The sequence below is a fragment of the Apteryx mantelli genome, chromosome 25, assembly GCF_036417845.1.
Source record: "Apteryx mantelli isolate bAptMan1 chromosome 25, bAptMan1.hap1, whole genome shotgun sequence".
Classification (NCBI taxonomy): Eukaryota; Metazoa; Chordata; class Aves; order Apterygiformes; family Apterygidae; genus Apteryx; species Apteryx mantelli.
The window spans coordinates 7,238,102-7,264,736 of record NC_090002.1 but is presented as its reverse complement, the minus strand read 5'-3'; the positions used below and the strand labels follow the sequence as shown (position 1 = coordinate 7,264,736).

The 26,635-nt window shown below is 57.1% G+C and overlaps 1 protein-coding gene across 1 annotated transcript in view; it reads right to left on the bottom strand.

Annotated features, from left to right (window-relative positions):
- Positions 1 to 6,719: 6,719 nt before the first annotated feature.
- The window catches only part of GRM4 (glutamate metabotropic receptor 4), a 36,410-nt gene continuing 16,494 nt past the window's right edge, over positions 6,720 to 26,635 (bottom strand). The window contains exons 3-10 of the mRNA XM_067310460.1: positions 26,396 to 26,531; positions 24,197 to 24,351; positions 23,758 to 23,898; positions 18,521 to 18,721; positions 17,496 to 17,632; positions 16,183 to 17,118; positions 9,922 to 10,168; positions 6,720 to 7,592 (exon numbers count right to left, since the gene is read on the bottom strand). Of these exons, the coding sequence (XP_067166561.1) occupies positions 7,543 to 7,592; positions 9,922 to 10,168; positions 16,183 to 17,118; positions 17,496 to 17,632; positions 18,521 to 18,721; positions 23,758 to 23,898; positions 24,197 to 24,351; positions 26,396 to 26,531 (2,003 nt within the window). The 3' untranslated portion in view covers positions 6,720 to 7,542. The remainder of the gene's footprint in view (positions 7,593 to 9,921; positions 10,169 to 16,182; positions 17,119 to 17,495; positions 17,633 to 18,520; positions 18,722 to 23,757; positions 23,899 to 24,196; positions 24,352 to 26,395; positions 26,532 to 26,635) is intronic.

The window sequence follows — 26,635 nt, the reverse complement described above, 5'->3', positions numbered from 1 at the left end:
AGCTCAGATCTCACCACCGCCCCGCAGCAAGACAAGGACCTCTCCAGGAGGCATGAAACAGGCCAGGGACACAGGCCCGCCTTTGCTAGCTCCCCCCTCTCCAAAGCTGTGGAGATGACACCACCGGGTCCAGCCAGCTCTGAAACTGCTAGCAAACATTTCTGACTCCAAGCAAATGTTTGCTATTGTCTTCCCACTGCCGCCAGCTCCCAAGACACCCCACCCTCCCCAAAGGTCACTCCAGCTTGTGTTTGGTTAAGCCGCGGATAATTAAGTGGCATGTTCATCTAATGATCAGATTGCAGCACCAGGGGCATGAAAGAATAAGGAGAACTAATTAAGAAGCTCATCTGCATACTCTAGCGTTTCCGGTGTATGTATGGGGTTCCCATAGCAACCAGTACAAAAGCCGATGATGGTGTGTGGGTTTTGTTGGGTTTTAAGTGCTGTTCCTTCCCTTTGTTATCCCCAGAAGATAACAAAGGCTTTGTAATGAAGATGGTATGACACTCCAGCTTGGGGAGGGGGTTTTCTGCCCAGGGGAAGAGGAAGATGGTGCAAGCCAGGAGGAACTAAGCCCCAAGCATAACATAAACCCCTGATCATGTACTGCTCTGTCAAAGAGACTCTCCAGAGTCCCTTTGGCCCCATGCTCAGTAAGGGGCAGACAGTTCCAGACAAAATAGTTTTCAGGGGGATTGCACCAAACTTCACTGCATCCCTGCATTCAAGCACCCCACAGTAGGCACCTGCTGCAGGGAGCTGGAATTGCTGCTTGCAGATTCAAAACACATATTCAAGACTTCATCACCAGCATGGGCATGAAGGCAACCAAGCACACGCTGGTGAGGACGTCAGCCCAAGTCACAGCAGGTCCCCAACACAGCAGCCCTGGAAGGCAGTCCAGCACCACATTCCCTTGATCATGCCACTTTTCCTAAGGACCAAAACTTTTTCTGCTCTGCATTTCTGGCAAGAAATCTTTACATTTAGATAAGGAATAAAGCCTGGGATCAGATCTGAAGCCTGCAGCACAGAAGATCAAGGTTTTAATGAATTAAATATATTCTAAAGCAAATGTAGCCTCTTAACACTCAAAAATTTGAGCAAGAATAATTTTTTAAAAAAGCCAACAATCCAACTCATTTCCAGCTCTCTCTGGCTGTGAACTGGCTGCAAGCCAATCAATTATCTTGAATTTATTCATTACTCAAGATTCCTCCAACAGCCAATTTGCAGGCTGTGAATTGTAGGTGAGCAGCTCCTCCTGTGATGGCCACACTCTCGTTTCAGACCAGTTTGCAGGGGGGCAGCTTCCCTGGGCTGCCTGGGAGCAGCGCTTTGCCCAGGGTCACGCACAGCGTTACAGCAGAATGGAACAAGGCAGGACACCCTTGCTGGCATGTTCAGCGCTACACAGTGCTGAGGGGGTTGGAAGGGCTTTTTTTAACTTGCCAACAGCAGCATTTACAGATGCAAGTGCAGCCCAAAGTGTCAAGAAGCATCCCCTGAAGGCTGTGCAGTCCTGCCAGGCCTGGTAAGGCATATTTAATTCCTCCCCGTTAATTCATCGTTGTGCAGTGAGGACCTAAAGGAAGAGCTGCATAGCCCTGCATTCAGCCAGACGAGGTCTTTCCCCTCAGCAACATCTCCCCCCCATCACAGACAGAGCTGGGGAGAATCTTGTGGTAACATGACAGCATGGCTTGCAGGGGAGACTGCTCTGGGAAAATGCTCTTTCTGGAGCTATGTTCCCACTAATCAGAAGGTCCAAAAGGACTAGGAAAATCCCCAAAAAACAAATGCAGTCACCTGCATCATCTGCAGTCATCACACAGCAAAGCATGCTTTGTCTTGGGGACTGAATGCCTGGGATTAATGTGCTAAGACCCAGCGCATGGGCAGATGCTTGCTGGCCTTTGCAGGGCAGAGTCCTTGCGGTGGGAGCAAGCCATGGGCTTCAGCTGTACAGGTTCAAGTTGTACTGCACGCCACAGGCCACGTCCATGGAGCAGGGCTGCCCTCCTCTCCCAGCAAGGAGAACAACGCCCAAGACCACGAAGCAAGCCAGAAATGGGATGGAGGAAACCATACCAGTACTTCATGCAGCCCATGCACACACTGTGGTTACACTGCAGCTAAACTGCATGCGGGTGCAACTGGGGCTTGTGGACACCAAAAGTTCTCACACTTCCACTTGAGACACCGCATCTCGTCATTACTCAAGCTATTACAGAAGGAGCTCTTCCACTGTCCCCACACTACTCAGCAACCTGGAAGGATCTCCTGAGCCTTTAAGCTAGAAGGAAACTGCCTTGTCCATCCAAAACCTTCTCCTCCCCCAACATTGTTTTCATTCCCCCCTCCCCCCATTTTACTCTCAATAAAAACATAATTACAGGCTTTTAAAAAAAGCAAATTATAGTGACATACTTTAATTATCTCCAAGCAATGGAGGACTAAATTACACAGTCAGGGAATCGGAGGTTACCTAAAAATAAAAGCAAGAAGCTTCATTAAATGCTAATTGCAGCTTTTGCTTCTGAAGTGAGTTTTTAACACAATCTGCCGTTGACTCGCTTGGCCATACAAGAGAACATCAGCGCTGGGGAGAGACCCTCACGTACATGCCGCACGCATGCCTCCATCCACGGCTGGCAGGCCTCGTCCACTGGCACTGCTTCGCCAGGGGAAAACTGTACCGCTGACACATCCAGCTCTGCTCTGCCACTGAGCCGTAACCCATCCCCAGCCATGGGCTGCTTCCACCTCTCTCCGGGAGCAACCATCATCGCCCAGCACTGCGTTTCCATCCACCAGCCTGCTGAGATCGCTCAGAGGCATCTATCCACCTTCACAGCAGCATGGATGTGCTCATCGCAGCTCTCCATCCTCTTCACCAGCTTCCCACAGCCCAGGAAAATTGAGCTCAAGGTCCCTATTTGCATCTTCAAAGCTCCCAGTGGCTCTACAAGGGCCTGATGCTCCAGGACAAAAGTTCTGGTTGGCAACTGCTCTCTTTGGGAGAAACACTTCCTAGAGCAGAGATTAGCTTAACCTGCTTGCTACAGAGCTGCCTCCCACCACGTAATGAACAACAACAACTGTCACAGCCTTCGCTGCCTCCTGCTCTAAATGCAAATTGCACCTTGCTCCAAGCTGTGCTTGGATCTCCGAGGGCCAAACTGGGATTCTGCAATTTCTTGGGAGAGGAACCAGGTGGAGACCTGCCTCAGCAATGAACAAGCCACTGTGCTGCCTCTGCTGCCTTTCTGCTCCAGTCCAGCTCTTTCCATCCCCTTCCTCCAGATTTGCTTGCTAAGGAGGTCTGCCATGGCTTTGACAGGAGGTCTCCAGCCCTGGGTGGTGGGGGAGAGGAACTGCAGCGATTCCATCTGAATCGGTGCCATGGAGGAACAAGGGCCGATGGGGCGGGGGGAGATTTTAAGAATTCACAGAGAAATGATTTTGTTTTTCCATTTCCTATAGAGTTGGCCTAATTGTGTCGCTAAAGTCTGTAATTTGCCTCTCACAGAGCAGAGTTAATGATAGGCTCCACACTGCTGCCTCTCCGCGCAGGCTTTGATAGATGAGCGCATGCACACACAGTGCCCAGCTCCAGCCTTCGGGATCTGCCAAGGGCTGTGCCGCAGGAAGGGGAGCAGGAGGACCCTGAAAGCACCTGCTTGTCCCTGGAAACAGGGAGCTCAGAAAAGGAGCTAGAGAGTCGGGAAACCAGCGCTAAGGGGAGCTAAGGCCAAGGGAAAGGTCGAGGAGGGGGAACTTGAGAGACAGCAGGAGCCCAGGTTTGTCATCCCACATCTCAGCTTCCCAGAAGACCTTAACACACAGGCCAACCAGTTAGGGAACTTGGGCAATTATTGTCATTTTAACTCAATGACCCTTCACAGAAATAAGGGAGAAATCAGACAAGTGCTTTCAAGCTGCAAGGGAGGCAAGGAGGAGAAACAGCAGCACAGATTTCAGGACAGGAGTCTTGTTTAAAAATGTACGTATGTTTACATATACACACACAAACTACCAAAAGCTCGCGTCCACCCATCAGATCAAACAGCATCTCCTCTGCTCTTCTGCTCAGCCACAACCAGCAGAATTGCCCTCAGAAACATTTAGCAAAGCTGCACCCCAATCCTAATAGATGGTAACTAGTTCCCAAAACTGCCCCAGCAGTGGCCGCCACTGCTCTGCAGATATCAGCACCAGAGTCTGCCTTGATCTCTGTCGTTCAACATCCGTCTCAATTGCTAATAGACGGTTCCCTTTTAATTAGCTTTCATAATCGAATAAGTGTCTAGAATTAAACAGCACTGTATTATGAAACACCGTATAAAATTAACCAGCCATGCTCAGAGGTCACTGCATCCACCACCGAAACGCACCCAGCTCTGGGAAGGATGCAGGCCTATTTAGCAGCGACAAGGAACAGTGCCAGTGAGTGTAGGTTTTAGCTGATAAAAATGGGACCAATTAAAATTCTGTTTCAAGACCAGTGAGGCTGGCTTTATGCAAATATTTTGCATATCTGTTTAAGAGCATCTTTATATCATTTAAGCTGAAGTCTGTAAGGAATAAAACTGAATCACTGTAAAGCACACTTACACCAAAATAAGTACCCACATGAGGACTCTTTTGATTTAACACTCCACCAGATCCATCGAGAAATCAGGATAGCTATTGTGTTTAAATAGGGCCTGATGCAAGAGGGAAATATGAATTTCTTTGAAACTGCCATCAAAATTAAGCCGAGAGGCTTCTTGCCAGAGCACCAAGCAAGTGTCAAATACATCCCCCTCGGGAAGCGCCTTCCTGGCCCATCCTGGCCAGGGGAGCCCAGACCCCACCGTTCCCTCTACCGAGCGATGCATTTGTGGCCACTGGGCATTGTCAAGTGGCCAAGCACGGGCTTAGCGTGACTCTCGCTTGCACACACCCTTCTGCTATAACACCATGCAGCAGTACAGTCCAAGCACCGAGCAGCTGATACAACACACTCCAGGGCTGGCTGTGTTTATTGGGAAGCAGTCTGAAGGCAGAAATGTTTTAGAACAAAAGAGACACAGGGCAACACCTCAAAGAAATACTGGCAAACAGAAAAATAGCTCGTTCTGCTACTGAAGCAGAGCAGCCCAGCTCTCTGCATCCTGCGCAGTGGAGAGCACTGACCAGGGGAGACTGCCTTGCTCCCACCCATCTCCTCCTTCCAGCACACCGGCTGGCCCCGGCCTCTCTGCACTGTGCCCTGTAAACCACCTTGGACCACCAGTAAGACAGATAAGTCTGGAAAAACTGCTCAGTGGCAGCAGGCTCAACCCCAGTCACAACCTCTCTGGGTAGCTCAGTGCATCCCTCATTATACACACTGCAAGGGGAGGGATGGTTGATTCAGGTGGAATCAGCCTTTCTAAACAGCACCAGGCAGTTTAAGGGGTAAAGCTGCTTGTAAACAGTAGAGCAGTAACTCAAAGCTAGAAACAGCACCAGAGATATCGACTTGGGTTTTCTGGGAGCCCTCTGAACCAGGCAGCATTTCACCATCTGATCAGACAGTGATGGATGCGGTGGGAATGAAGCACTTTTTTCTCCTGAGAAGTTCTTTTGGCAAGTGTGATCTTATCAAAGTTTCAAGCTTTTCATTATTTTTTTTTTTCCACTTCCTTTTTTAATTCCTGCCATCAAGCCCCATTCTGTCCTCTCCATGCTGGCAGGGAGCAGTCGCTTTTCCCTTCTCATTTTGATTGACGGCTGAAGCTCCCCGTGGTGCTCGGAGCGAGCGGCACAGAGGCCTCCCCTCCCCAGAGCGCACAGCTCACCCGACCCACAGGAACAAGCAGGGAGCAGAGCCGAGACACCCAATTAATACACAAATAGGAACAGGAACATGCATATCTCTAGGGTAACTTCATACAGACAGAGAGGGGACACATGGAGAGCTTTGAGCTGGGAGGAACACGCAGAAAGGGATGGGAAGGCACCCAGAATCCTCATCCATGAGGCTGGGACACCACAGCCAGCTCCAACACTCCTGCAAAGCATCGACCTGTCCAAAACAGCTGCAGGAACACAGCAGCAACGTCCTGCTGGAGCCCCAGCCAGAGCCAGGCCACCTCTCCAGTGCGGGCAGCAAAGCCTTTCCCTGCCCGGCCAAGGAAGAGCTCCCCTTCCCCAGCTCACAGCTGCTCCCAAGAGAAAAGGTAGATTTGGACCATCTTCTCCTCTCTTGGTAGCCAAAAAGCAGAGCCACCTCCTTTCAGAGGGCCTTTCCCAGAACCCAGGGACAGAGACACCAGCAGCAACCACACAATCCTCCCCAAAACAGGCAAAACCAGACCAAGACCTCTTTGAACAAACTACGTACCTCGTATAGCCGGCTGTGCTATCCCAAGGAGCAGGCTGGAGCACCAGGCAGGCACCCTCCTCCCTGGAGGGAAGGCAGAGCTGCTCTGGGCAGGAAAGACTTTCCTGATTAGCCCAGGCGGGTCATGATGGGAAGGGTGGGGCTGGCCCTGGTTGTGAAGGGGGAAAGAAACGGAAAAAACCTGGGAAACCCCTTGCTCTCTGCACTGCTCCAGCCCCCCAGCCTCAGCTCACACCTGCACACGCTGGGGAAGAGCAAACGAGGAGGAACCAGCCCAAACCAAGGCACCTCCCGGAGTCGGAAACGAACAGGCACCAAGGGACAACAAACGCTGAGTGCAAAACCATGGTCTTTTATTAGAAATCTCCTCGTATAAAAATGATCATGCTCTACACAGTCATCGAATAATTCATAAACATCCAGGCACTGAACTTTTTTTGTGTGTTTTTGTTTTTTGACTGGTCAGTACATAAAGCAGACATATTTCAATCCATATGGTCATCACATACATTAATTAACCACCTATAGAAATCAGCACTTTGAACACAGTCTAGGTTGTATTTTACTTTATTTTGTTGTCTGTTTTTATTTAAATTTTATTTATTTTTATTTATTTTTCCTTTTTGCAACATATAGAATTTGGCAGGATAAAGGAGAGAGAGTGAAGAGGGGTGGAGGAAGATGGGAACAAAAGAAAATGGCAAAGGATAAATGAAAAGAAAAGAAAGAGGAAACAGAAGGTTCTGCACAACCACAAACAATCTCACAAATTCCAGAAAAGGGAAAATGTTGGGTCTTAGGGTGTTTTTTTTTTGCCAAGATACAGAAACAAAATCCCAAAGTCCATCACCTCTTCTCCGCGATACGCCCCCCCCCCCGCTCCCCCCTCAACCGCTCCTCTTCCTCCGTGGGGAGGCATGCATGGTCACGGTGGTCAGTTAGACGGTGGTTTTTTTTTTATTGTTTCTTTTTTTTTTGCTGCTGTTAATCACCATCTTCCCAAGGAGCTCTGCCCGACGGCCCGGCCAGGGAAAGACCCCGCTGCCACCTTCCCGTCCCGTCCGGCTCCCCTTCCGGCGTCCCGCGACGAGCGATGCCACGCCGCTCCCTCCTGCTTCACGGCACCCGCAGCCTCCCTCTGCGCCAGGTGGTTGGGACCGCTGGAGTTAAATCGCGTGGTTGCTATAGCTGACGTAAGTCTGTTTGGTAGCCAGTGCTGGAAAGACAGACAGACCTCGCGTGTGTTACCTCCTCTGCTGGCTCCCATCCTGCGACCCTGAACCCGTTGCGCTGGGGGACACGACATGGGGCTGGGTCAGGGTCATGTATGCAAACCTGGGGCCACCTTCCACCTTCCCCAGATGCACCAGCCCTTGGGAAGGGGTCGAGTGCACGAGGAGAGGAGGAAGCGACGGCTCCGAAACCGCCACGTGTCCGAGACACGCACCAGGGCAGATGCAGCAAGGCCCAGAGCCAGGAAAATGCCGGAGAGCAATAAATCCTCCTGCTCCCCGCAGGGCTGCGCCGCTGCCTCCGGGCTCCGAGGCTGCTGCATGTCGCTGGCTTTGAGCAGCAGCCACAGAGCAGCGAGCGGTGGAGGCAGGCGCCTGCAATGCCCTGGCTCGTAGCGGCGCTTCGGCTGGGCCCGGTGCTCCGCGGAGATGCCCGCACGCTGCAGGGCCACGTAGCAGGGCCTGACGGACAACCTGCAGCTCTCCCTCCCCAGTGCCCTCCCTCCGTCCTGGCGCCTCCCTGACAAATGAACCTCGCTGAAGATTTCAGACTCGTATTCCCAGCTAACAATTAGACGGGCCATAAGAAATTAGAGCTGACAGAGCTATTTGTTAGCTGCAGTGTTTTCATAGCCAATCCGCCCATATCAAAGCCCTACAAATTATTTATTCTGTTGTGTATTTAAAGACGCGTTACCTGCCAGCGACAGAGTGACAAACGGCCCCTGTGTCCTGCACTGACATCGCCATCATCTCCCCTGCCCACAGCTTTAATACTGCGACCAGCTCCCTGCCCTGTCCCCAGTGCGGCACGTATAAATCGGTGCCGCGGGGAGGAAGGATGCTCAGTGCAGCAGCCGGTGCATGGGAATGATTCTGGTTCAGGTTCCGGACAAGGTGCTCACTGGCAAGCCCTTCCTGCTGGGGAGCACCCGTAGATACCCCAGGGCCTCTCGGGGAGCATCTCTTGCATGGACAAAATGGGATGGAAGGACCACGACCTGCCCTAAATCAGGGCAGGAGACGCAGACCACAGGGATCTCCGATACCGGCTGATGAAAGCCACCTCCAGCACGGGTGGCGAGGGGGGTCTGCCTGGCCGGCTGCCCTTCGCGATGCAGATGGGCAGATGAAAGAGTCAATTAGGCAGCGAGACTGCCTATGGAGAGACGTCGCACGCAGGGCTGACAGCCAGCGAGAGCCGTTGTACAGGGAGTGGCGGAGAGATGGGTTACTGCTGAGGTGCCAAGAGATATTACATAGCTCCAACTGGAAAGACAGCGAGCGCTGGATTACAAAGAAAAACATGTTTTTTTTATGTGAATGACGTTTGGTCTCAATCCCACTGGTGCTGAGACCCAGCAATGCTGGTGGCCCACGGGAAACGTTTGTATTTCTGTGGGGTTTTCTGCAGATGGAGCCCAAATGGGCTTTCCCTTCTCAAAGCACCCCAGCAGCACCGGCTCTAGCCATTCCTTCCTCCTGCAAGGCTCTATTTTTGGAAACCCAGAAGTAAAGCACTCATTTTCCCTGGCTTTCCCAAGCCCCTGGACCTGGCCGCGCAGCCTCGCTTCCCACGGGAGACTGGTGGCTCCATCCCAGTGACGTCAATGCTCAGCCTTAGCTCCAGCCTGTCCCCCTGGGGAACAGCCCACACAGACACACAGCAAACACCTAATTTCTCCATCAGCCACATCACAGCCTTCCTGGGGGCAGCTCCATGCAGCCGCCTGGCTCGCCCTCGCTGGAAACCTCTTTGAAATAGCCAAGGAGAGACTCGGCTGATCCCCAGGGTGGTCTGACATTCAGAGCCTTCTCCTGGTATTTGTTGCAACGGAGCAGATTTCCCTGTGTCCCCAGCAGGCATCTCACACTGCAGGGACACATCTCCAGAGGATTTCCCATGGCAGCCAGCCGACAGCTGCTTCCGTGGGAGAAAATAAAGGGGCCTGCGGAGGGGACGGGAGCACGAGGAGCAATGTGGATCACAAGGAGGCAGGACACGTCCTGTCTCACCCACGCAGCTGCAGTGATGGAAAACGGTGTTTCTTGGGGGGGATAAATTAATGAACAGGGAGATCTGGAATCAGCTCAGGATGCTATGCTGGGCAGAAAGGAGTGAGAGCCACCACAAGAGCCTTTATTTGATCCCCTGGCACATCCCCGGTGCAGGCACGGAGATGCCTGTGCTCATGCAGCTGTAGGACACACAGCAATGCCCCACCAGCGAGCGAGGGCTGCAGGCTCCCCGGCGCAGCGTCCCTGCACCGCAGCAGGACCAGCTCCCACCACCCTGCGGTGAGCCACCGTTACCTTGTGTTTCCAGATTTTCACACAGCTCCGATTTGGCTTCTCCATTGGGGCGGAAACTTCCCTTCTGAGAGAACTTGTTGGACATGGTGGCAGCTGTCACCACCGCCTTGAGGCTCCGCTTGCGCTTGGGGACGTTCTGCTCCGGGTGGAAGAGGATGATGTACACCTTGGGCATGTAGAGCATGCCCAGGGACACCGAGGCACTCAGACTCACCGAGATGGTGAGCGTCGTGGTCTGGATGTACATCTGCAAGACACAAGGGCAGGAGCTCAGACCCACCACGGCTCTGCAGGATCCACGGCAGCCTCCACCACCCCAGCCCCGACACAGGCTCTCGCGGTGACCTGCCAGCATGGCAGCTTAAAAGCATTAGCAGAGATGGCAGTGGAGCCCCCAGCACCCTCTTTGCGCTCCCTCTCTCCTCACCTGGCATCCTTGTGCATCAAGAGGCGGCACCCCCAGCCCCAGGGCAGGGAACTTGGACATCACGGTGATGGTCACAGCAGGGAAACCTGACCACACAGCCCGGCCCCACGCACCCAGTGCTCCCCCAGCTCCCTTCAACAGGTAATTCCCATTCCCCAGCTGGCTCCCTGGGCCGTTGTCATGTAAGTCACATATTATACACCAACATTGCCTTTCTGCAGTCAAAACTAATTTCACGCTCACTGTCCAGGACTAACGGTGACAGATGTTTTGCAGAGTGAAAGCCCATTAATCTGACTGTAGAATAATCCATTTTTCTATGGAAAGTGTTTGGCAGTCTCCTCACAAGCCGGGGGCATCTCAATCGGGTGGCCATGGGAGGTGAAGAGATCCCCTCTCTCCACCCGTCCCCACCTCTCGGCCCAAAGCAGCGCAAGAGACTGGGCTGGCAAGCTCCTCCGCCAGCATCCCCGCTCTGTGAGCATCCCTGCTCCGTGAGCATCCCTCTCTCAGCGCAGGCCTCTGCCTACTGCCGTCTTCTCCAGCATCCTCAGCTCACGTGTTGGGCCTTTCCTGGCCAAATCTGCACACAATCTGGGTTTTTTCCGGCTGTGCTCAGATGCAGGGGCTGTTCTGCATGTTGCTAACAAGGTTTTAGTAAGAGGTTTAAGCAGTATCTGAACTTTATCCCACGGCTCAGCCACAGTGCGGCATCCAGGGATTCTTCTGCAGTTGTTTCACACATGGGATTTAGCGCTGAGCAAGGGCAGCAGGATCCAGCCAAGGATCCCCAAGCGCAAGTGGAGCCTCAAGGCAGTGGTTGACAGCTGCTACCATGTCCTGGCCGGAGAAGAAAGCATGCCCAGTGCTCACGGCTTGGTGAGGAGCAGGACCCACTGCCCCAGCTGCACGTGTTGAAGTTGAGGGCTTCATTTTCTGGTGTCAACAGAGCAAAAAGGTGACCAAGAACAAAAGCCGAGCGCAGACGCTTTGATGCCCCGGGAGAAGGCACGGGGAGACAGCTCTCCATCCTGCGGGTGACAACAGGCAGAGAACAGCGCCTTGGGCTCAGGCAACACAAACGGCTCCAGCCTGGCAAGGGGCCTTACGGCCTCGCTCAGCTCATCTGCGCTCTGAAGGGTGGTTGCAGCAATCAGGCAGATTTTAGAGATAAGTGTTGTATCATCAAGAAAAGTCACAACATTTCTCCGTGCCAGAATATCTGCTCTTTTCTCTCTCCTTTACGGCTGAAACTTTCCAAACTTTGGTACAACTAGCCGGGCAGACCTCCAGGACCAGAGCGGCTGGGAGCAAGAGCAACAGCTACTGCATGTCCAGCCCCTGCTGAGGCCCAGCAAACCTTTACCTCCCCAGCTCTGCCATCTGCAGCCCTCCTCAGCGCCCCGCGGGTGCCGTTCAAAGGAGACTCGCTTTGCAATATTTCCACATCTCCTGCCTCTGCAGCAACTCCTGCTCATAACTTGAGACTCGGAGGCATTACCGCAAAGAGGGAGAGCAGCTGAGCTGGAGAGCAGACCCGACGGCTTCCACGCACGCTTCCCTGGTGCCTGGCTCGGGTCTCCATCCTCCGGCACCACGCTGGGGCTTCCCTCTGCCGCAAGCCCAGCTGGCGCCAGCCACAGGCTCCCCTGATCTCTCAGCCCTCCTTTAGCACTTGCAGCATTTTGGGGGGGTCTCACGGGGCCACCGCAGCTGCCCTCAACCTAACGACCCATTCACCAGATCCAAACCCACCCTGGAGAAAGTTTGCTGCTCTTCCTGGCCTTGAGCAGAGACTTGCACCGAGTGCTGGTGGCCCAGGTCTCCCCACCAGTCTTCATGGCTCAATTAAGACTCAGCTCCAGCACCCGGCGCCCGGGCACGTGCTCCCCTCCAGCCCCCTCCCAGTGCAGACCGTGTTTGCCTGCCTTCATCAGGGCCCTGGGAAACAGCCCAATTTTCTGCAGCCTGCGCTAACCTCAATAGTTTCACATCACGATGCAGCAAGGCCCCTTTTCGTCTCAAAGAGAAATATTTTTAGCCTGGAGTCGAAACACAAAGTGCTTGAAGTGCTCCGCAGTTAACCTTTCGCCACGTTGAAAAAAATGACCATTTATGACAATTTTTGTTCCCACTCTCTTAGCTGGTTTCCAATCCAGGACCCCACTTTGCTCCTCTGCTAATGATACTTCAGCTTCCTCTAGAGCCATTGGAGGCGCGAGCAAGGACCTGCAGGTTTAAAAGAAGTTACAGCCCCCAGTTCAACAGCAGCTGCTGCTGCTTCATGCATTTAATCAAGGAATCCAGCCTGTTTCTAGCTCGGGATGACGGTGCCGCATTCAGCGCTCCCGAACGATGCGGCGCAAGTCCCAAACCCCGGCACGGTGCCCAGCCCGGGGCCGAGGAGCCCCCAGCCACCCCCACGTCCTGCCCTGCGGCACCGTGCCTGGCCCAGATACGCAGCAAGCTGGAAGCAGCGGTGCCCTGAGAAGAGCTCAACAGGGCTCCCAAGCAGCCGGGAAGCCTCTAACGGCGCCGAGGCTCCCGGCGAGGCTGGAGAGCGCGGCTCGGCGGCGCCGGCAGCTGCTCCCGCGCCAGAGGACAACCGCGAAGCAGTGGCGCCGGCTCTTAATTCACTCGCCATTTTGACGGCGCTAAATTAGCATTAAAAGCCACGGCGCAGGCAGCTGTCCCGGGGTTTAGCATTAATTGGCAATCGAGCAGCGACGTGGGCATGGCAGGAGGCTGAACGAGCGACTACGTGCAGGAGCGACTCCGGCAGTTTCGTCGGATGCTGGGAAAGGGAGGCGAGCCCGGGGCGGACAGCGAGGGCTGCGCGGGCTCCTGCCGGCTGGGATGTGCACCCTGCAAATCCCCCCCTCTGAATCCAGCTGTTCGGCATTTTGCACCGCGGCGGGTGCTGGGGAAGGGAGAACCCACTCATCCCTTCTTCAGTCCTGCGAAAGCCACCAGTGGCTGCTCCTTCTTCTCATTCCTTCCCCTCTCCGAGCGCAAATGCGATAAACAGGGAACCAGACAATGACACCACTGTTCAGCTGCCGCCTTATCGGCGCAGGAAATTGTCTCTTTCTTTAGATCCTCTGTTACTGCTATTTCTGTAATCCCCAGGGATCGGCAGGGATAAGAGGTTCTTTTGAGAAAAGGCTTGGGGGACTTGTTATAATAATATGCCACCTCCATGCAAAGTTGTAGGCACGAGGTAAAGGAAAATAAAATAAAAATTGAGATTTTTATCCCACTCCTTCAGGAGGAAGCAATAAGGCCTCGTCCACAGGCCTCGGCTGGGTTCGGCCACAGCTTGGCGTAGCCAGGCCGTGGCACCCGCAGGACGTGAGCAAAACTCCCAACGCGCTGTATGGGACAACCACCGCCTGGCAAACATTCCCAGTCTTTTTTCCCTGGGTGCTTGTCCTCCGCAGAGCCCGGCACGACCCGTGTCCCGGCGGGAACGTGGGCGAAAGACGAGGCACCCCTTCCAGCGGTCACCTAGGGACACACCACTGAGCATCCTGGGCAACACCGGAGCCACTGCAGGGCGATGCCAGTGCTAACACCCCTGTGTTTCATCCCAAGGACATGCTACGAGCCAGACCCTTTCCTCCCCGAGCTGCAAAACCGCAGCTAAAGCGACAAGCACCCGACTCCTCCGGCCACCCCTCCGAAAACATCCATCTCCCTTTATGCCGGCTCGGCCGGAGACACTCAGCACATCCGTCCCCCGGGACAGACCATCCCCAGCCTGACCATCCCCAGGGACGAGATGCTGCGAAACCCTCCTGAGATGGCTCGGTGGACGCTATGGCAGCGGTAGGCTTTGCGAAAAGAGAGCTGCGTCCAAAGGGAGTTGGGAACATCACTTTTTCTGCCTCTAATCAGCTTGTTAGCAGCCTAATAACAGAGAAGCCCTGCACATTACAAGCCCCCAAAGTGAGGCGCAGCCTATTGTCGAATTGCTACTTGACAGCCAGCTTTCGGCAGCCCTAAATTATCCCATGACAAGCTGCAGTGAAGAGGTGAGCAACCTTGCGCATAATCTACAATCATTATCATTTCCATCTTTATTACCCACAGTATGCCGAGCACATTAAGGCGGCTTTAAGGGAGCTTTTGTTTTGCAATAATTTCTTTAAAAACCTGCTTTCTTGTTAGTATCTCCCCTGCCATCTCATCAAAATGGAAATGCCGCGAAAGGCTCCATTTATTTTCTCTAATTCTCCTTTGCACATCCAGCCAGAGCCAGGTGGCTTGGTAGTGACGACTTCTTTGGTCGAGCCAAGGTTCAAGTTGTATGTGGAGAGCTCAGCTCTGCTGGCCTCCTCGTGGTTTGATGCTCTGAGCAGAGACAGCTCTCCAGGAGGGACGTTAAACTTCTCGGGTGTGTACAACAAAAGATCTCCTGATCCTTCCCAGCGAGCCACCACTGGCCCTCTTGCATTAGATGTTTCCAAAATCCATGGCTTCAGCCACTCAGCATCAAGGGACAAACACTCGGGGAAATCACCCCAGCCCCAGAGGGTGCGGAGAGGGAATCTACATGGCGATCAGCCCGGGGACGTCGGTGCCAGGGATTTCCGGGGAAGAGCACCACCAGGAGCGACTTGTCACAGGCAGTTCTGCGCTGGCAGGCGCGAGCTCTTCACATTTAACAAAAGTGCAATTCCCGTCTTGGCAGGCAGGCAAAGGGGATTTTGGTCTCGTTCATGAGATTTTTTTTATTTTTTATTTTTCCTCTTTGTTCTTGTTTGTTCGCATTTGAGCACAAAGCTTCATCTGGGCTGGCCTCGCTCCCGGGGTGCCCGCATCGGGACCCCCCTCCACACCGAGCACAACAGCCTCCCAGGCAGCTGATGGACAGGGAGAACGGCAGACAGACAGGCTGTTTCACTGCACAGAGCTGTTCCCGGGATCATCTGGTCCTCGTCTCCGCTGCCTGCAGAGCCGCGGTGGGAGCCACGGAGGGTCCCAGTTCCCCCACAAGACCAAGTCGCTCAGTTCCCCGCTGCGGGGTCGGGTCCCCTTCCCTGCTGCAGCCAAGCGGAGGAATTTATCGTTGGTGCCACGTTGCCAAACACACAGGTGTTAATTAAAATCACAGCAAAACAGTAATCGAGTGAGAAGGCCCAAGCTGCAGCGTGCCCCAGCGAGGGAAGGAGAGCGCCCAGGGCTTGCGTCCTCCCTTTTTCTCCCTTGTCCCCAGCTGTTTCCAGCTGGGAATTCAGAGAACGTCTCCATCTCTACAACCTCAATCACTGATTTAGCTCAGGGGAAAGGAGCCAGCTGAGCATGTTCGGGGACCCTTTCCCCCGCAGAGCAGGGGGTGAGAGGTGCAGCCGCAGAGCGCTCAGAAAGCGCCTTCCTCGGTCCCTCCGCACAGGAATGACACTGGGGGCCCCGATCTGCCCACACGGTCTCCGGCTGCCCCTGGCACACGTCCTCCCGCCAGCCCACACCAGGAGCAGCAGCGATCTGTGCTGCCACTGCCACCAGCCCTCTGGAGAGGGGCAGCAGGAGAACAAGGAAGAAAAAATGAGAAAAAAATGAGGGAGTGAGAAAGAGAGAGGAAATGAAACAGAAAAGACAGAAAGGGAAAAGTGAGGAAGAATGCAAAGGAATGGAAGGGAGACGGCAACAGTGGAGGGTAACAGGCAGTGGATGCTGGTTCCCAGCAGAGCAAGAGGTTTGGAAATCAACCCTTCCCACCATGATTCCCAAACCAGTAGGAGCACGGAGAAGCATCCCTCCTTGCTTAGGACATCTCAGCCCCTCATCCCTCCAGCACACAGGGCCACCAGCCAAAACTCTCTCTCCCTTACCTTTTCCGCCGACTGTGACGTCCCAAAAAATATAGGGATGAAGGCTAACCACACAATGCAAGTAGTGTACATGGTGAACCCAATGGGTTTGGCTTCGTTAAAGGTCTCCGGGACCCCACGGGTCTTAATAGCATACACAGTGCAGGTGACCATGAGAAGCATGCTGTACCCAAGCAAACAGATAAGGGAGAGGTCTGAAATGTCACATTTGAGGATGCCCCGGGCAAAGTGGGGGTTTGTAGTCCGCTGGTCCTCATAATCAATGACAGAGTGGGACGGGTCCACGATAAACCAGATGCAGACGCCGACGAGCTGCAGCGAGATGAGGCTGAAGGTGATGACCAGCTGGGACGCAGGGCTGATGAACCGCGGGGCGCTCACTGACTTCTTGCCCTGCTCGAAGATGCGGTAGATGCGGTTGGTCTTGGTGAGCAGGGCAGCGTAGCTGATGCTCATGCCGAGCCCCAGGAAGATGCGTCGCAAGGAGCAAGTGCTCAGGTCGGGCTCAGCGATCATGAGGAAGGTGGTGGCATAGCAGAGGAAGATGCCCGTCAGCAGGACGTAGCTGAGCTCCCGCCCCGAGGCCTTGACAATGGGCGTATCGTTGTAGCGCACGAAGGTGACCACCACGAAAAGGGTGGCTATGATGCCGACGATGGCGATGAAGACGGGCACCACAGCCCAGGGCGAGCTCCACTCCAGCTTGATGATGGGGATGGGCGTGCAGCTGGTGTGGTTCTCGTTGGGCCGCTCGTTGAAGTGGCACCGCTTGCAGTGAAACTCGTCCAGCTGGTACTGGTAGCCGTCACAGCGCTCGCAGTGCCAGCAGCAGGGAATGCCCTTCACCATCTTCTTCCTCTCGCCCGGCTTGCAGGGCAGGCTGCAGATGGAGCTGGGGAGCTGGCGCCCGCCGCCCGGCCACTGCATGCTCTCGAGCTGCGGGACGAGATGGCACAAGCCCTGCTCACCCACGGCAGACTTTCCCTTCCCTCATTAGGGCTGCAAAGTTGCACAGCCAAGCCTGGAGCAGGCCCTGCTGTCCACGGGACACGGACACACATGCTGGAGGTGCGGCACCGCGGACCGGACCACAAGCACATTCCCGAGGGCCACCCTCCCCAGCTGCCACGTCCAAAGGCTCCTCAGCTCCCAGACAGGCTTGCGAGGCCGTATACCCCCTCTTCGGTCCCTGCTGGGGCCCCTCTCTCATGCCAGAGCAGAGGTATCAAAAGCCAGGGAGCTCGGAAAAGGCACGGAACGGTCCCCACGTTGGGGACTGCGCGGGCACGAGCCCAAGCAGCCCCAAGCCTTACTTTCAGGTGGAGGTGGTCGGTCCACTGCCCGATGACTTTGTACTCGGCCGTGGCGTTCCTGATCTGGTACTGGTAGATGTCGTAACGCCCGGGCGCGTCGCCGTTCTCGTTAAACGTCACCGGCGTCCCAGCAATGCCTGCAGGACGGGGGGGGGGCTCAGCACCCAGGGCGGGGAGGGGGGAAAAACCCAACCCCGAAGCTGCAGGGGCAGCGCGTGTTGCTCAGCGGGTGCCGGCTCACCCCGGCGCCTGGGACCGCACGAGTCTGTGGGTATCCGCAACAGGCAGTGCGCTGCCGCCGCAGGAGCCCACCGACGGCCTCGGGCCGCATCGGGGGGAGCACAGCCCCGGGGACAGCCCGGTGGGGACACAAGGGACAGAGCTGCAGGACAGCGATGGTGACTTGCCAGCAAGGAGCCCAGCACGACCGACGCGCTCACGCGGCCAGCGGCTCCCTCCCTGCCTTGCCCCAGCATCTCTCGCCCCCGGAAAGCCGGTTTCGAAGGACGCCGGCACATCCCTCCCTCCCGGCCAAGCAGAGCTCGCTGGCGATGCCGCGTACGTAGCACAGCGCTCCTACGCCGGGCATTTTGCCGCTTCTTTCCAAAAGGGGAAAAAACAGCTTTAGAGTTAGATCAAGTGAACTGCGCAGATAAACACTAATAAAAGGAGAGGAGAGAAAAATCAAGCAAGAGGGGAAAATAAATAAGACAGACATTGCAGAGGAGATTGCAGAGAAGAGATAAATAGAAGTAATAAGCAGAACAAGACAGAAAATGTTTATTAAAGAGATAGAGTAGAGGAAAAGATGAGTTTCCAGAAGAGATCTGGAGACAGACAAGGACATGGCAGCATGATGTTTCAGCCGGGGGCCTCTGCCAGCCACGGCACAAGGAGGACACAGCCCGGGAAGAGCCCGGAGCGCGGGACACGAGCAGCTGGAGCCATGAGTGCAACCCTTGGCGGTGGGACACTCCACAACACCCAGCCCAGCGGCGCCCGCACCACCCCGGGGACGGACAGACCTGAGAAGTTGACGTTGCGGATGTATTTGAGCAGCTCCACGCCGTCCACCGGGTCCATCTTGGGGCAGAGCCCGACCTTGCCGGGACACAGGCTCTTGTGCATGTTGTGCAGCGCGTGGCCCATGGCGTAGACGGCGTCGATGACGAACTGAACTTTGCCCTCCTGCTCGTACGAGGAGTCCTGGCCGATGCGCTCTCGGTCTGCAAAGACACCACGGGCAGCACTGCGATCGCTCCCGCCCCCCGCGGGGATATTTCGGCTGCAGCCAAACCCACCGATGCAGCTCCCACTCTATCAGTCTCTATCAGCAATGTCAAGGGACCATCTAGGCATCATCCATCACTCGCTGCATGTCCTCTATCACGTTCTTAAAGCTTCCTTCCTCCCTCTCTGCTCTCCCCCCCCTCCTCTTCCTCCCGCCCCGCTGAGCCCAGAGCCCCGTACAGCCTCCCCGGCCAGCCCCAGCCTCCAGGATCCTGCAAGGAGCTGCCGATTGCCGGCGACAGCCGCCTGCCTCTCCTGTCATAACCACTCTTGATGGGGCTGGAAACATGTTAATCATTTAGCAAAAGACATCGATCAACATAGCACGCTGTTAATTACAGCTAAAAAAGCCTCTCCCATGGGGCGACGCCGTGTCAGAGAGCCGCGGCCTCCGTGCGCCTCCGTCGCCAGCTCTGCGGCGCGGCTGGGCACCCCGCCAGGCTGGAGGCCCTTTGGTCCCGGGCGGAGAGAAGGAGGCTCCTGGGGAGCTGCCGGCAAGGCCTTTGTCCTCCGCAGAGGCACCCTGGGAGCCAGCCAAGGGTGTCCAAAATGAAGTCTGGCTCCATCGCGCATGGATGCTCCCTGATCCCAGGTGGGGATTTAGGATGCATAAGCAAGCACTGATTACAGCTCATTCTCCTTCCACTGGCAGAAGCCCAGGTAGGAGGTTTCTCCCCCATCTCCACCATACGCCAAAGGCTCGGAAGCTGTCCAGGAAAAGGCCAAGCGACCACAGGAGGCATCGAGCTCGCACTCCAGCCGGCACCACTCTAGGAGCCGGGCAGGAGCAGCAGACGTCCCCGCAACCCGCGCACCCGGAGGTCCCTGCGCCGGGACGGAGAGCTGGCCGTGCCCGGTGTGGGTGCACCAGCCTGACAAGGCGCTAAAGCAAATTGATAGCAGACTGACCAACAAGAAAAGATGATATCAAAGAGGTAAATTTATAGCCCATCCTTCAAAGTTATAAAAATGCTTTTGGACTGCGTGGAGATTACTCATGTGAAACCCGTCAAGTTATCCTTTCTTCCACATTATTGACAAGGGCTATTAATCTTCTCCCTCAGCGTCGGGCCTTTCCACGCATTCATCTCTCAACCCGCAGACAAGCCTCTCTATCTTGTCAAGATAATTACCCATTAAAGAAAGGGGGTGTAACAGACCTTACACCAGAGCTCAGCCCGCGGGGATGGCCCGGCCCTGCTCCCATGCACCGCGGGGAAGCTCCGCTCCAGGGCACCCCGATGCCGGCAGGGTTTTGGGATGCGCAGGCAGCTGCCCCCAGCATCGCCGCGAGCCCAGCTGGGCACATCGGAGCCTGCACCGGTACCAGCAAGCGAGACACAGCGCAGAGCTAACACGGGCCGGGAAGACTGAGTTTTCCCCCCAAAGGTCCCTCATTCACCGCAAGCGGCGGCAGCCCCGGCGCGATGGCACAAGCTGGCTGCGCTGCTGCAGATAAGCCGGAGGCCCCGGGGCTGCCGATCCAGTGCCTTTCCCCAGGACCCAGCTGCTTTTTTCAGGAGGGAACAACACCGGCCCGGAGAGGGGGCAGCGCGGATCGGAAAGCCGAGGCTTGTGGTGGCGTGTTCCCGACGAGGAGACAATAAATCTCTTCGAAACCCTCAGTAGATTAGGGCCGCAAGAGGGATGTAACCCTGCTGATTATAATAGCAGGGTCGTGCATCGTACGACTGGGCTGATAATTAATTTTCAAGTGCGTGATGAGCCTTCCCAGGCACCCCCTCGGAGCACGGACGCCGCTATCTTCTCAAGCGGCGGATGAGAAGGGATTAGCATCAATTCCAGTCACATCGCTGGCATCGGCTTTCGGCAGGAGTTAATCAAAATCACTCACAACACCGCTCTCCCGAGAGCCAAGGGGACAGCAGGCCCCAGGCGCGCCGGCGCTGCCTCCACCCCTGCCCCGCACGAGCCACGAACGGCTGCCGGAGCCGCACTGCCGGCAGGACCCGGTGCCGAGCGGGGCGGCAGAGCCCGGCCGGGGCGCGGGGACCCGAGCCAGTGCAGCCCCGTCCCCTGGGAGAGACTCTCGCTGCCACGAAGGCTTAGGAGCTGCCTTCCCCCAAAAAACTGGAGGTGCCAGTTGGGACAGCGAGTTGCCTGCGGATATAAAGCAGAGCAGAGAGGGGAGCAGGGCTGTTGCGGGGCTCCCTCTGCCCGCTCCCACCCAGCCTCTATCGGCCGCCTGGTCCGGCGGAGGGGAGAGCGCTGACACTTCCCCAGCCCCGGCTCAAAGCAGCGTTAACGCCCAGCCCTGCAAAACGAAGGCCGTTAATTCGCTCTCCCGGAAAAACCCGCAGCCCACAGGGCCTGGGAGAGCCAGGCGCCCCGTGCCGGGAGGGGAGGACGCTCCACGCGCCTTACCCCGTCCTCCTGCCCCCACAAACCCAGGCGCCGGCGGCGGCTCCAGCTCCTGGCACGGCACCCCAGCACCCCCCCGTCTGCATCGACGCGTGTGCGAATTATTAACGAAGCAGCGGCCGGCAGGATCCCTCCCCGGCTGCTCGAGGCAGCCAGGCTGAAGCAGAGCAGGACGGGCTGGGGGAGCCGGCCGAAACGCAAGCCCCGCGCAGCACTTGGATGCTCGCAGGGAGGCGAGAGCGACCGCAGGGGAGGGCAGAGCAAAAATCCCCAGCAGAGCCCGCAGCCGCTGCCAGTCCAGTGCCAGAATTGCCCTGAATTTTCAACGTTGCAAGAATTGGAAGTTTCTTTACAAAAAACAAAAAGGAAAGGAAGAAAAAAAAAGGAAGGCAAGAAAAAAAGGAGGATGAAAGAGAACAGCAAAGAGCAAAAACCAAATCTTAGCAGCGCCCTTTCAAAGCGCGCAGGGGACAGCCGGGTCCCCAGCCCCAGGGCTGAGCGGGGGTTCAAAGCAGGGGGCTTCTCCCACCGCCGAAATCCAGCTTGCGCAGAGCAACCACGTTTCCCCACGGAGCAAGTCAGTCCCCATCAGCGGAGCCCCAGCGAGCGTTTCTAGCCCCGGGACACCGGGAAAACATTTGTTTAATGCACCTTCCAGGTGGCTGAGCTTCCCCGGGTCTGGCATGCCCATCCTCCTCCTCCTCCGAGCTCAGATTTGCCAGACAACAGGCCTGGTTTTCACAGCACGGCCCGGAGCACCCCGCCACCGCGCATGGCCTGGGCAAGGCGGCCGTGCCAGAGCCACAGCGGGAATCGCCCCAAAGCCCACGTTCAGCCGAGCTCCGGGCCCCTCGGCGCCTCCGTGCTGAGACGAGAGGCACGACCTGTCCCGATGGGCGACGGGACCTTGGCTCTGGGTGCTCGGGATGCAAAAGCAAGCAAAAGCCAGCATTTCGCTGGGCATTTGGGGCTCTCCCCAAACCTGAAGCTCGAGGGGGAGGTCGGTTCAACTCCCACCATAAAACCGCACCAAGTGGGGTCTTTGCATGACCTCGCCAAGCACGAGTGCACGGCACTGCACGGGCAGACCATGTCCTTCAAGCCGCGCGCTATCTCCCCTCTCTGCTTATCTGCCAAGCAAACGTTCAGGAGATAATTTATTCACTGACAAATACAGATAATTTAAAGACAGTTCCTAGGACATTTGCCATGTCATGCTTTCAGCTGCCTCCCCTAACGCCCTAGCCCTGAAATATTGCTCATTTAAACGCTACATTACTACGAAGATGAAGAGATCAGCAGTTTGCAGGGCCTGCTCATGCATTTCCCAGTGCAAGTCGACAAGATCATGGCCTCTCGGCTTCCTGAGAGCCCGGGCACGCGCAAGTTTTCCCACGAGCCCTCTGCTGCGACTGCAACTTCTGCCCCTTCCTCCTACGTGCTGCCGTTGATATGGGCAGGATATTTTAACGCTTGCAAACAAAGCTCTCTCGCTTCTCCCACCCCTGCTGAGTCAACACGCGCTGGAGGGCGGCTGAAGCACCCAAGGGCCAAGGCGACGTTTCATGCGCCCCAAACGCGCAGCCTGCCGAGGACGAAGCCAAATACAAAGTGTTGCTCCAGCAACAAAGACCAAACTCCCACCGAAGCGGGAGATACGAGGTGACGCCGGGAAGCCGCGGCTCTGAGCAGCGCCCACAGGGGCCGGAGGGGTGTCCGCAGACCGTCGGCTGAACATTTGGGTGATGCCTTCAAGGAGAGGACGGGGAAGCACCATCCCCTAGTCCTCAGCGGTGGAAGGGGGGAAAAAACTAGGAGATTTGATCATTCAGAGCCCCAGCACCCGGCAAAGGTATAACAAGATCTGACAACTGCCAAACTCAGCTGGACACGCATCACTCGACACCCAGGGGTGCTGACACCCTGGCACATCAGCTGGGCATGGTCACGCTGCCATCCCTCGCCAGGGGACCGTGGGGATGCGCGACCGTCCCCCGGTCCTGCCACATTGCAGCCTGAGAGCCACCGCACCATTATCTGTCTTCAGCCGGTGCCAGGCAGGCAGTAAATCTCTGCAATCTCTCAGTAAACATGTCACCTCCTTGAGCCTCCAACCATCACCTCGGCAGCCGCGCTGTCAGCAAGACAGATTCCCTATTTGCTTTGTTTACTGCATTAATCCCTACAAGCCTCTTTTAGCTGGAAGTGGCTAAAAATGCCCAGAATCACTTAAGGAGGGGGCCGGGCACCCTGCTCCGCCGGGGCCGAGGCACCCAAGGACGCCCCGTTCCCCGCTCGGAGCTGCGCAGGAGCACGGCAGCAATGCGGCTTGCAACGAAATGCAGACAAACGCCGCTCCAGCTGGTGCCAGGACGTTCGCCCCCGCTCCAGAGCATCCCTGCGCCCTCACACGGCCCAAAACCTGGGCCGCCTTCGACGGCCGCATCGCTGCCGCGAGCCGACCTGGCTGAGCGGTAAGGCCGTAAGGGGACGGCAAGCACAACGTTTCTGACGGCTGCCCTGGGCTCCCTGCCGTGGGCTGCCCGTCCCCGCGAGCCCCCGCTCCCCGCGGCATCCCGCCGGCCCTTACTCGTGCACTTCTTGATGCTGCTGCCCTTCTTGAGCGCGTGCCGGCTCAGCTTGCAGTGGAAGTTCTCCTCCCAGAACTCGGCGAACCAGATGTTTCGGCGGTTGTTGTCCAGCGTCCTGCTGGAGAAGTAGCGATCGAAACCTGCCCGGGGAAGAGAGGACGGAGGGGATAAATCTCCAGGATGGTGGAGAGAAGCAAAACGGGGCCCGAAAATCAACAGGGAAGGGGGGGATCTGGGTCTGGGGAGGTGCCCAAGGGTGGTGGGTTTGTGTCCGAGCTCTCGCCAAGGGAAAGCGAGGGCAGCCGCGGGCTGCCAGCATTGGGCTGGGCTGGGGAAGACCTGCAGGAGAAAGCACAGCCTTTAATAGCGGATACCCCGCGGTTAAAGGGATGCTGTGGCCGGGGACCGCCGAAGCCAGGGGGGAGCCGAGCCCCTTACCTTTGACGGACACCCTCTTGGGCAGGATGGTGACGGAGCCCTCGGCCACCTCCTCCAGGTGCAGCACCGGCGAGATTTTGGAGCCCCAGCTGTCCGAGCCCATCCAGATGAAGTGGCCCGTCTGGTTCGCCCGCTTGGCCGCCTCCAGCACCCTTCTGCGGAGAGAGCAGCGGCAGTAGGTGCTGGGCTCCGGCGGGGGGCTGGGAGGAGAACGGGCCACGGGATTCGGGTCCCCCCCCGCCCCGCCGCAGAGGGGATGCCGGCCCCCAGCAGGCAGAGGGGCCGGGTGCTGTTTGCGCATGGGCACAGGGCCGCGTTGGGCCGCGGGCACAACCCTCGCTGCCCGCCGAGCCCTGGCGCCTGCTGGATGCTCGACAGCGACCGGCACTGCCCGGCTCCCGCACCCTCGCTCCTCCCCGGCCTGTGCGCCGAGGCAGCTTCTCCCGCCCTATTTGCATATGTGCTGACTGGTAATTGAATTTCCCCCTTAATTACCCAACATTAGGAAAAAAATCAGGTTCCGCCACAGCAGGCAGGAGAAGCGGCAGCACCGGAGAGCGCAGGGCACAAGCGTGCTCTCATCTCGGATCATCGCGGCAAACCGCCAGAGAGAGCCTGCCATCCCAGCCAGCGCCCGGGCAAGAGCTAAACTGGGCCATACTGGTGCCACGCGGGCGGCCGAGCCGCGGTGAGGAGCTCCGGCCGGTGCCTGGCCCGTGGCAGCGCTGCGCGGGGCGCCGAGCCCTGGGAGCCCCAGCGCCTGCCTGGCCCCGTGTCCCCCTTCCGGCGCGGAGGCAGGTTTATGACTCACACCTCCGCCATCCGGAGCCGACCGCTTCAAGCCCAGATGGTGCTTGAAACACGTAATAAGGAAAAAAATCCAAATTGAGCAGAGAGAGGAGGCAGCGAGAGGGGAAGAGGCAGGCGTGTGCTGGGAGCCGCGGGCCGGTGACGGCCGGGGAGCTGCACCAGCCGCCCTGCACTCGCCCCGGCCGTCTCCGAGCTCCTGGTGCCGGAGCCCAGGCGTCCGGCACCAACCCCGGCAGGCCGGGGAGGTCAGCAGACCCCCGTCCTGCTCCGGCCAGCAGCCGCCCCAGCGACCCGTCCTCGTACAGGTCACCGTCCCCCCGGTGCAAATCGAGGCGCTTCCTCCGCGCCCAGTGAGCAGCACTGATTTGCAGCAGCGGCTCGGCCAGGCACGGATGCAAGCAGACACCATCCCTGGACACATCTTACCCCGCGGCGCTGGGCCCCGAGCATTTCGGGGCAGAAATCTTGGTGCACTCCCCGACCAGAGCTGGCACAAAGCACGGGATGGCTGCAATCTCTGCACCCAGGCCCCTCCAGAAGGGCTAAACCCTCGCTTACCCCAGCGCCAGGGAGGTGTGTGTAAACGACTGGTAATGGGATGTAATCCTATTTGGATGGGTAAATGTTTACAAACCCCAGTTAATGGGGCCTGCCATTTGCACAGCAAGGTAAATCCCCCGTTTTGCAACACACACCCGCATCAATGTCAGGTTTGCAGACGTTTCTATTAAGGAAGGGGAATAGAGAAACTGGGAGCATTGGCACATCTGGCGTAAACTGATTTAAAATCACAGTTTACCCACATTTACATAATGCTTGCTGATCAATAAATTAGATACTTAGGAAATCAGGGGTAATTCCACGTGAATCATTCTGCTCCATAAGCAAGGGGAGCTGCGAGATGTCGCTTTGCTCGCAGTGCGTCACCTCGAGCGTGGCCGTGGCGCCCGCTCCGCCGGGCAGCAGAGCCCGGACCCGCGCCGGGGGCTGAGGCCGCGCGGCAGGGCAGGACGCGGTGCTGGGGTGCAGCCGCCGGCCGGGGCACGGCGAGGGCCCGCGCTAGCTCTGCCCCAGCTCGGAGCAGCCCAAAGCCAACGCGGAGCTGATTTTTCCTCCTTCCAGCTGCAAGCAGAGCTCTGCACTGCTGGAATACCCCAGGCGGCCCGTCCGAAGGCAGCTCCGGGGAGCCCGGGCTGCAGACACAGCCACGGCACGTTGCAAACCCAACCACGCAATGCCGCGGGCACGGCCGGGCGCTCGCCATCCCGGCGCCGGCACTGCTCCTGCCACTAGCGCCACGCGTCCCGCACCCCAGCCGGCACCGCTGGCGCCCTGCAGCGTGTCCCCCCCAGCCCACCTCTCCTCCCGGCCGGGCCGGCCCCTCCGCACCTGATGTCGTCTTCGTTGGCGAAGATGATGATGGCCCGCGCGTGGGAGGTCTCCAGGAGGCGGCGGATGATCTTGTCGAACTCTCCTGCCTTGGGCTCCCGCGGGATCTTCACAGACTGGGCCACGCACACCCCCCCTGCGGGAAGAGAGCGCCCCAGCCCTGAGACACCCCAGCTCCTCTGCCGCCCCACGGGGTCCCGTCCCACGTCCCCGGCTCCCGGGATCCCCAGCAGGTGACCG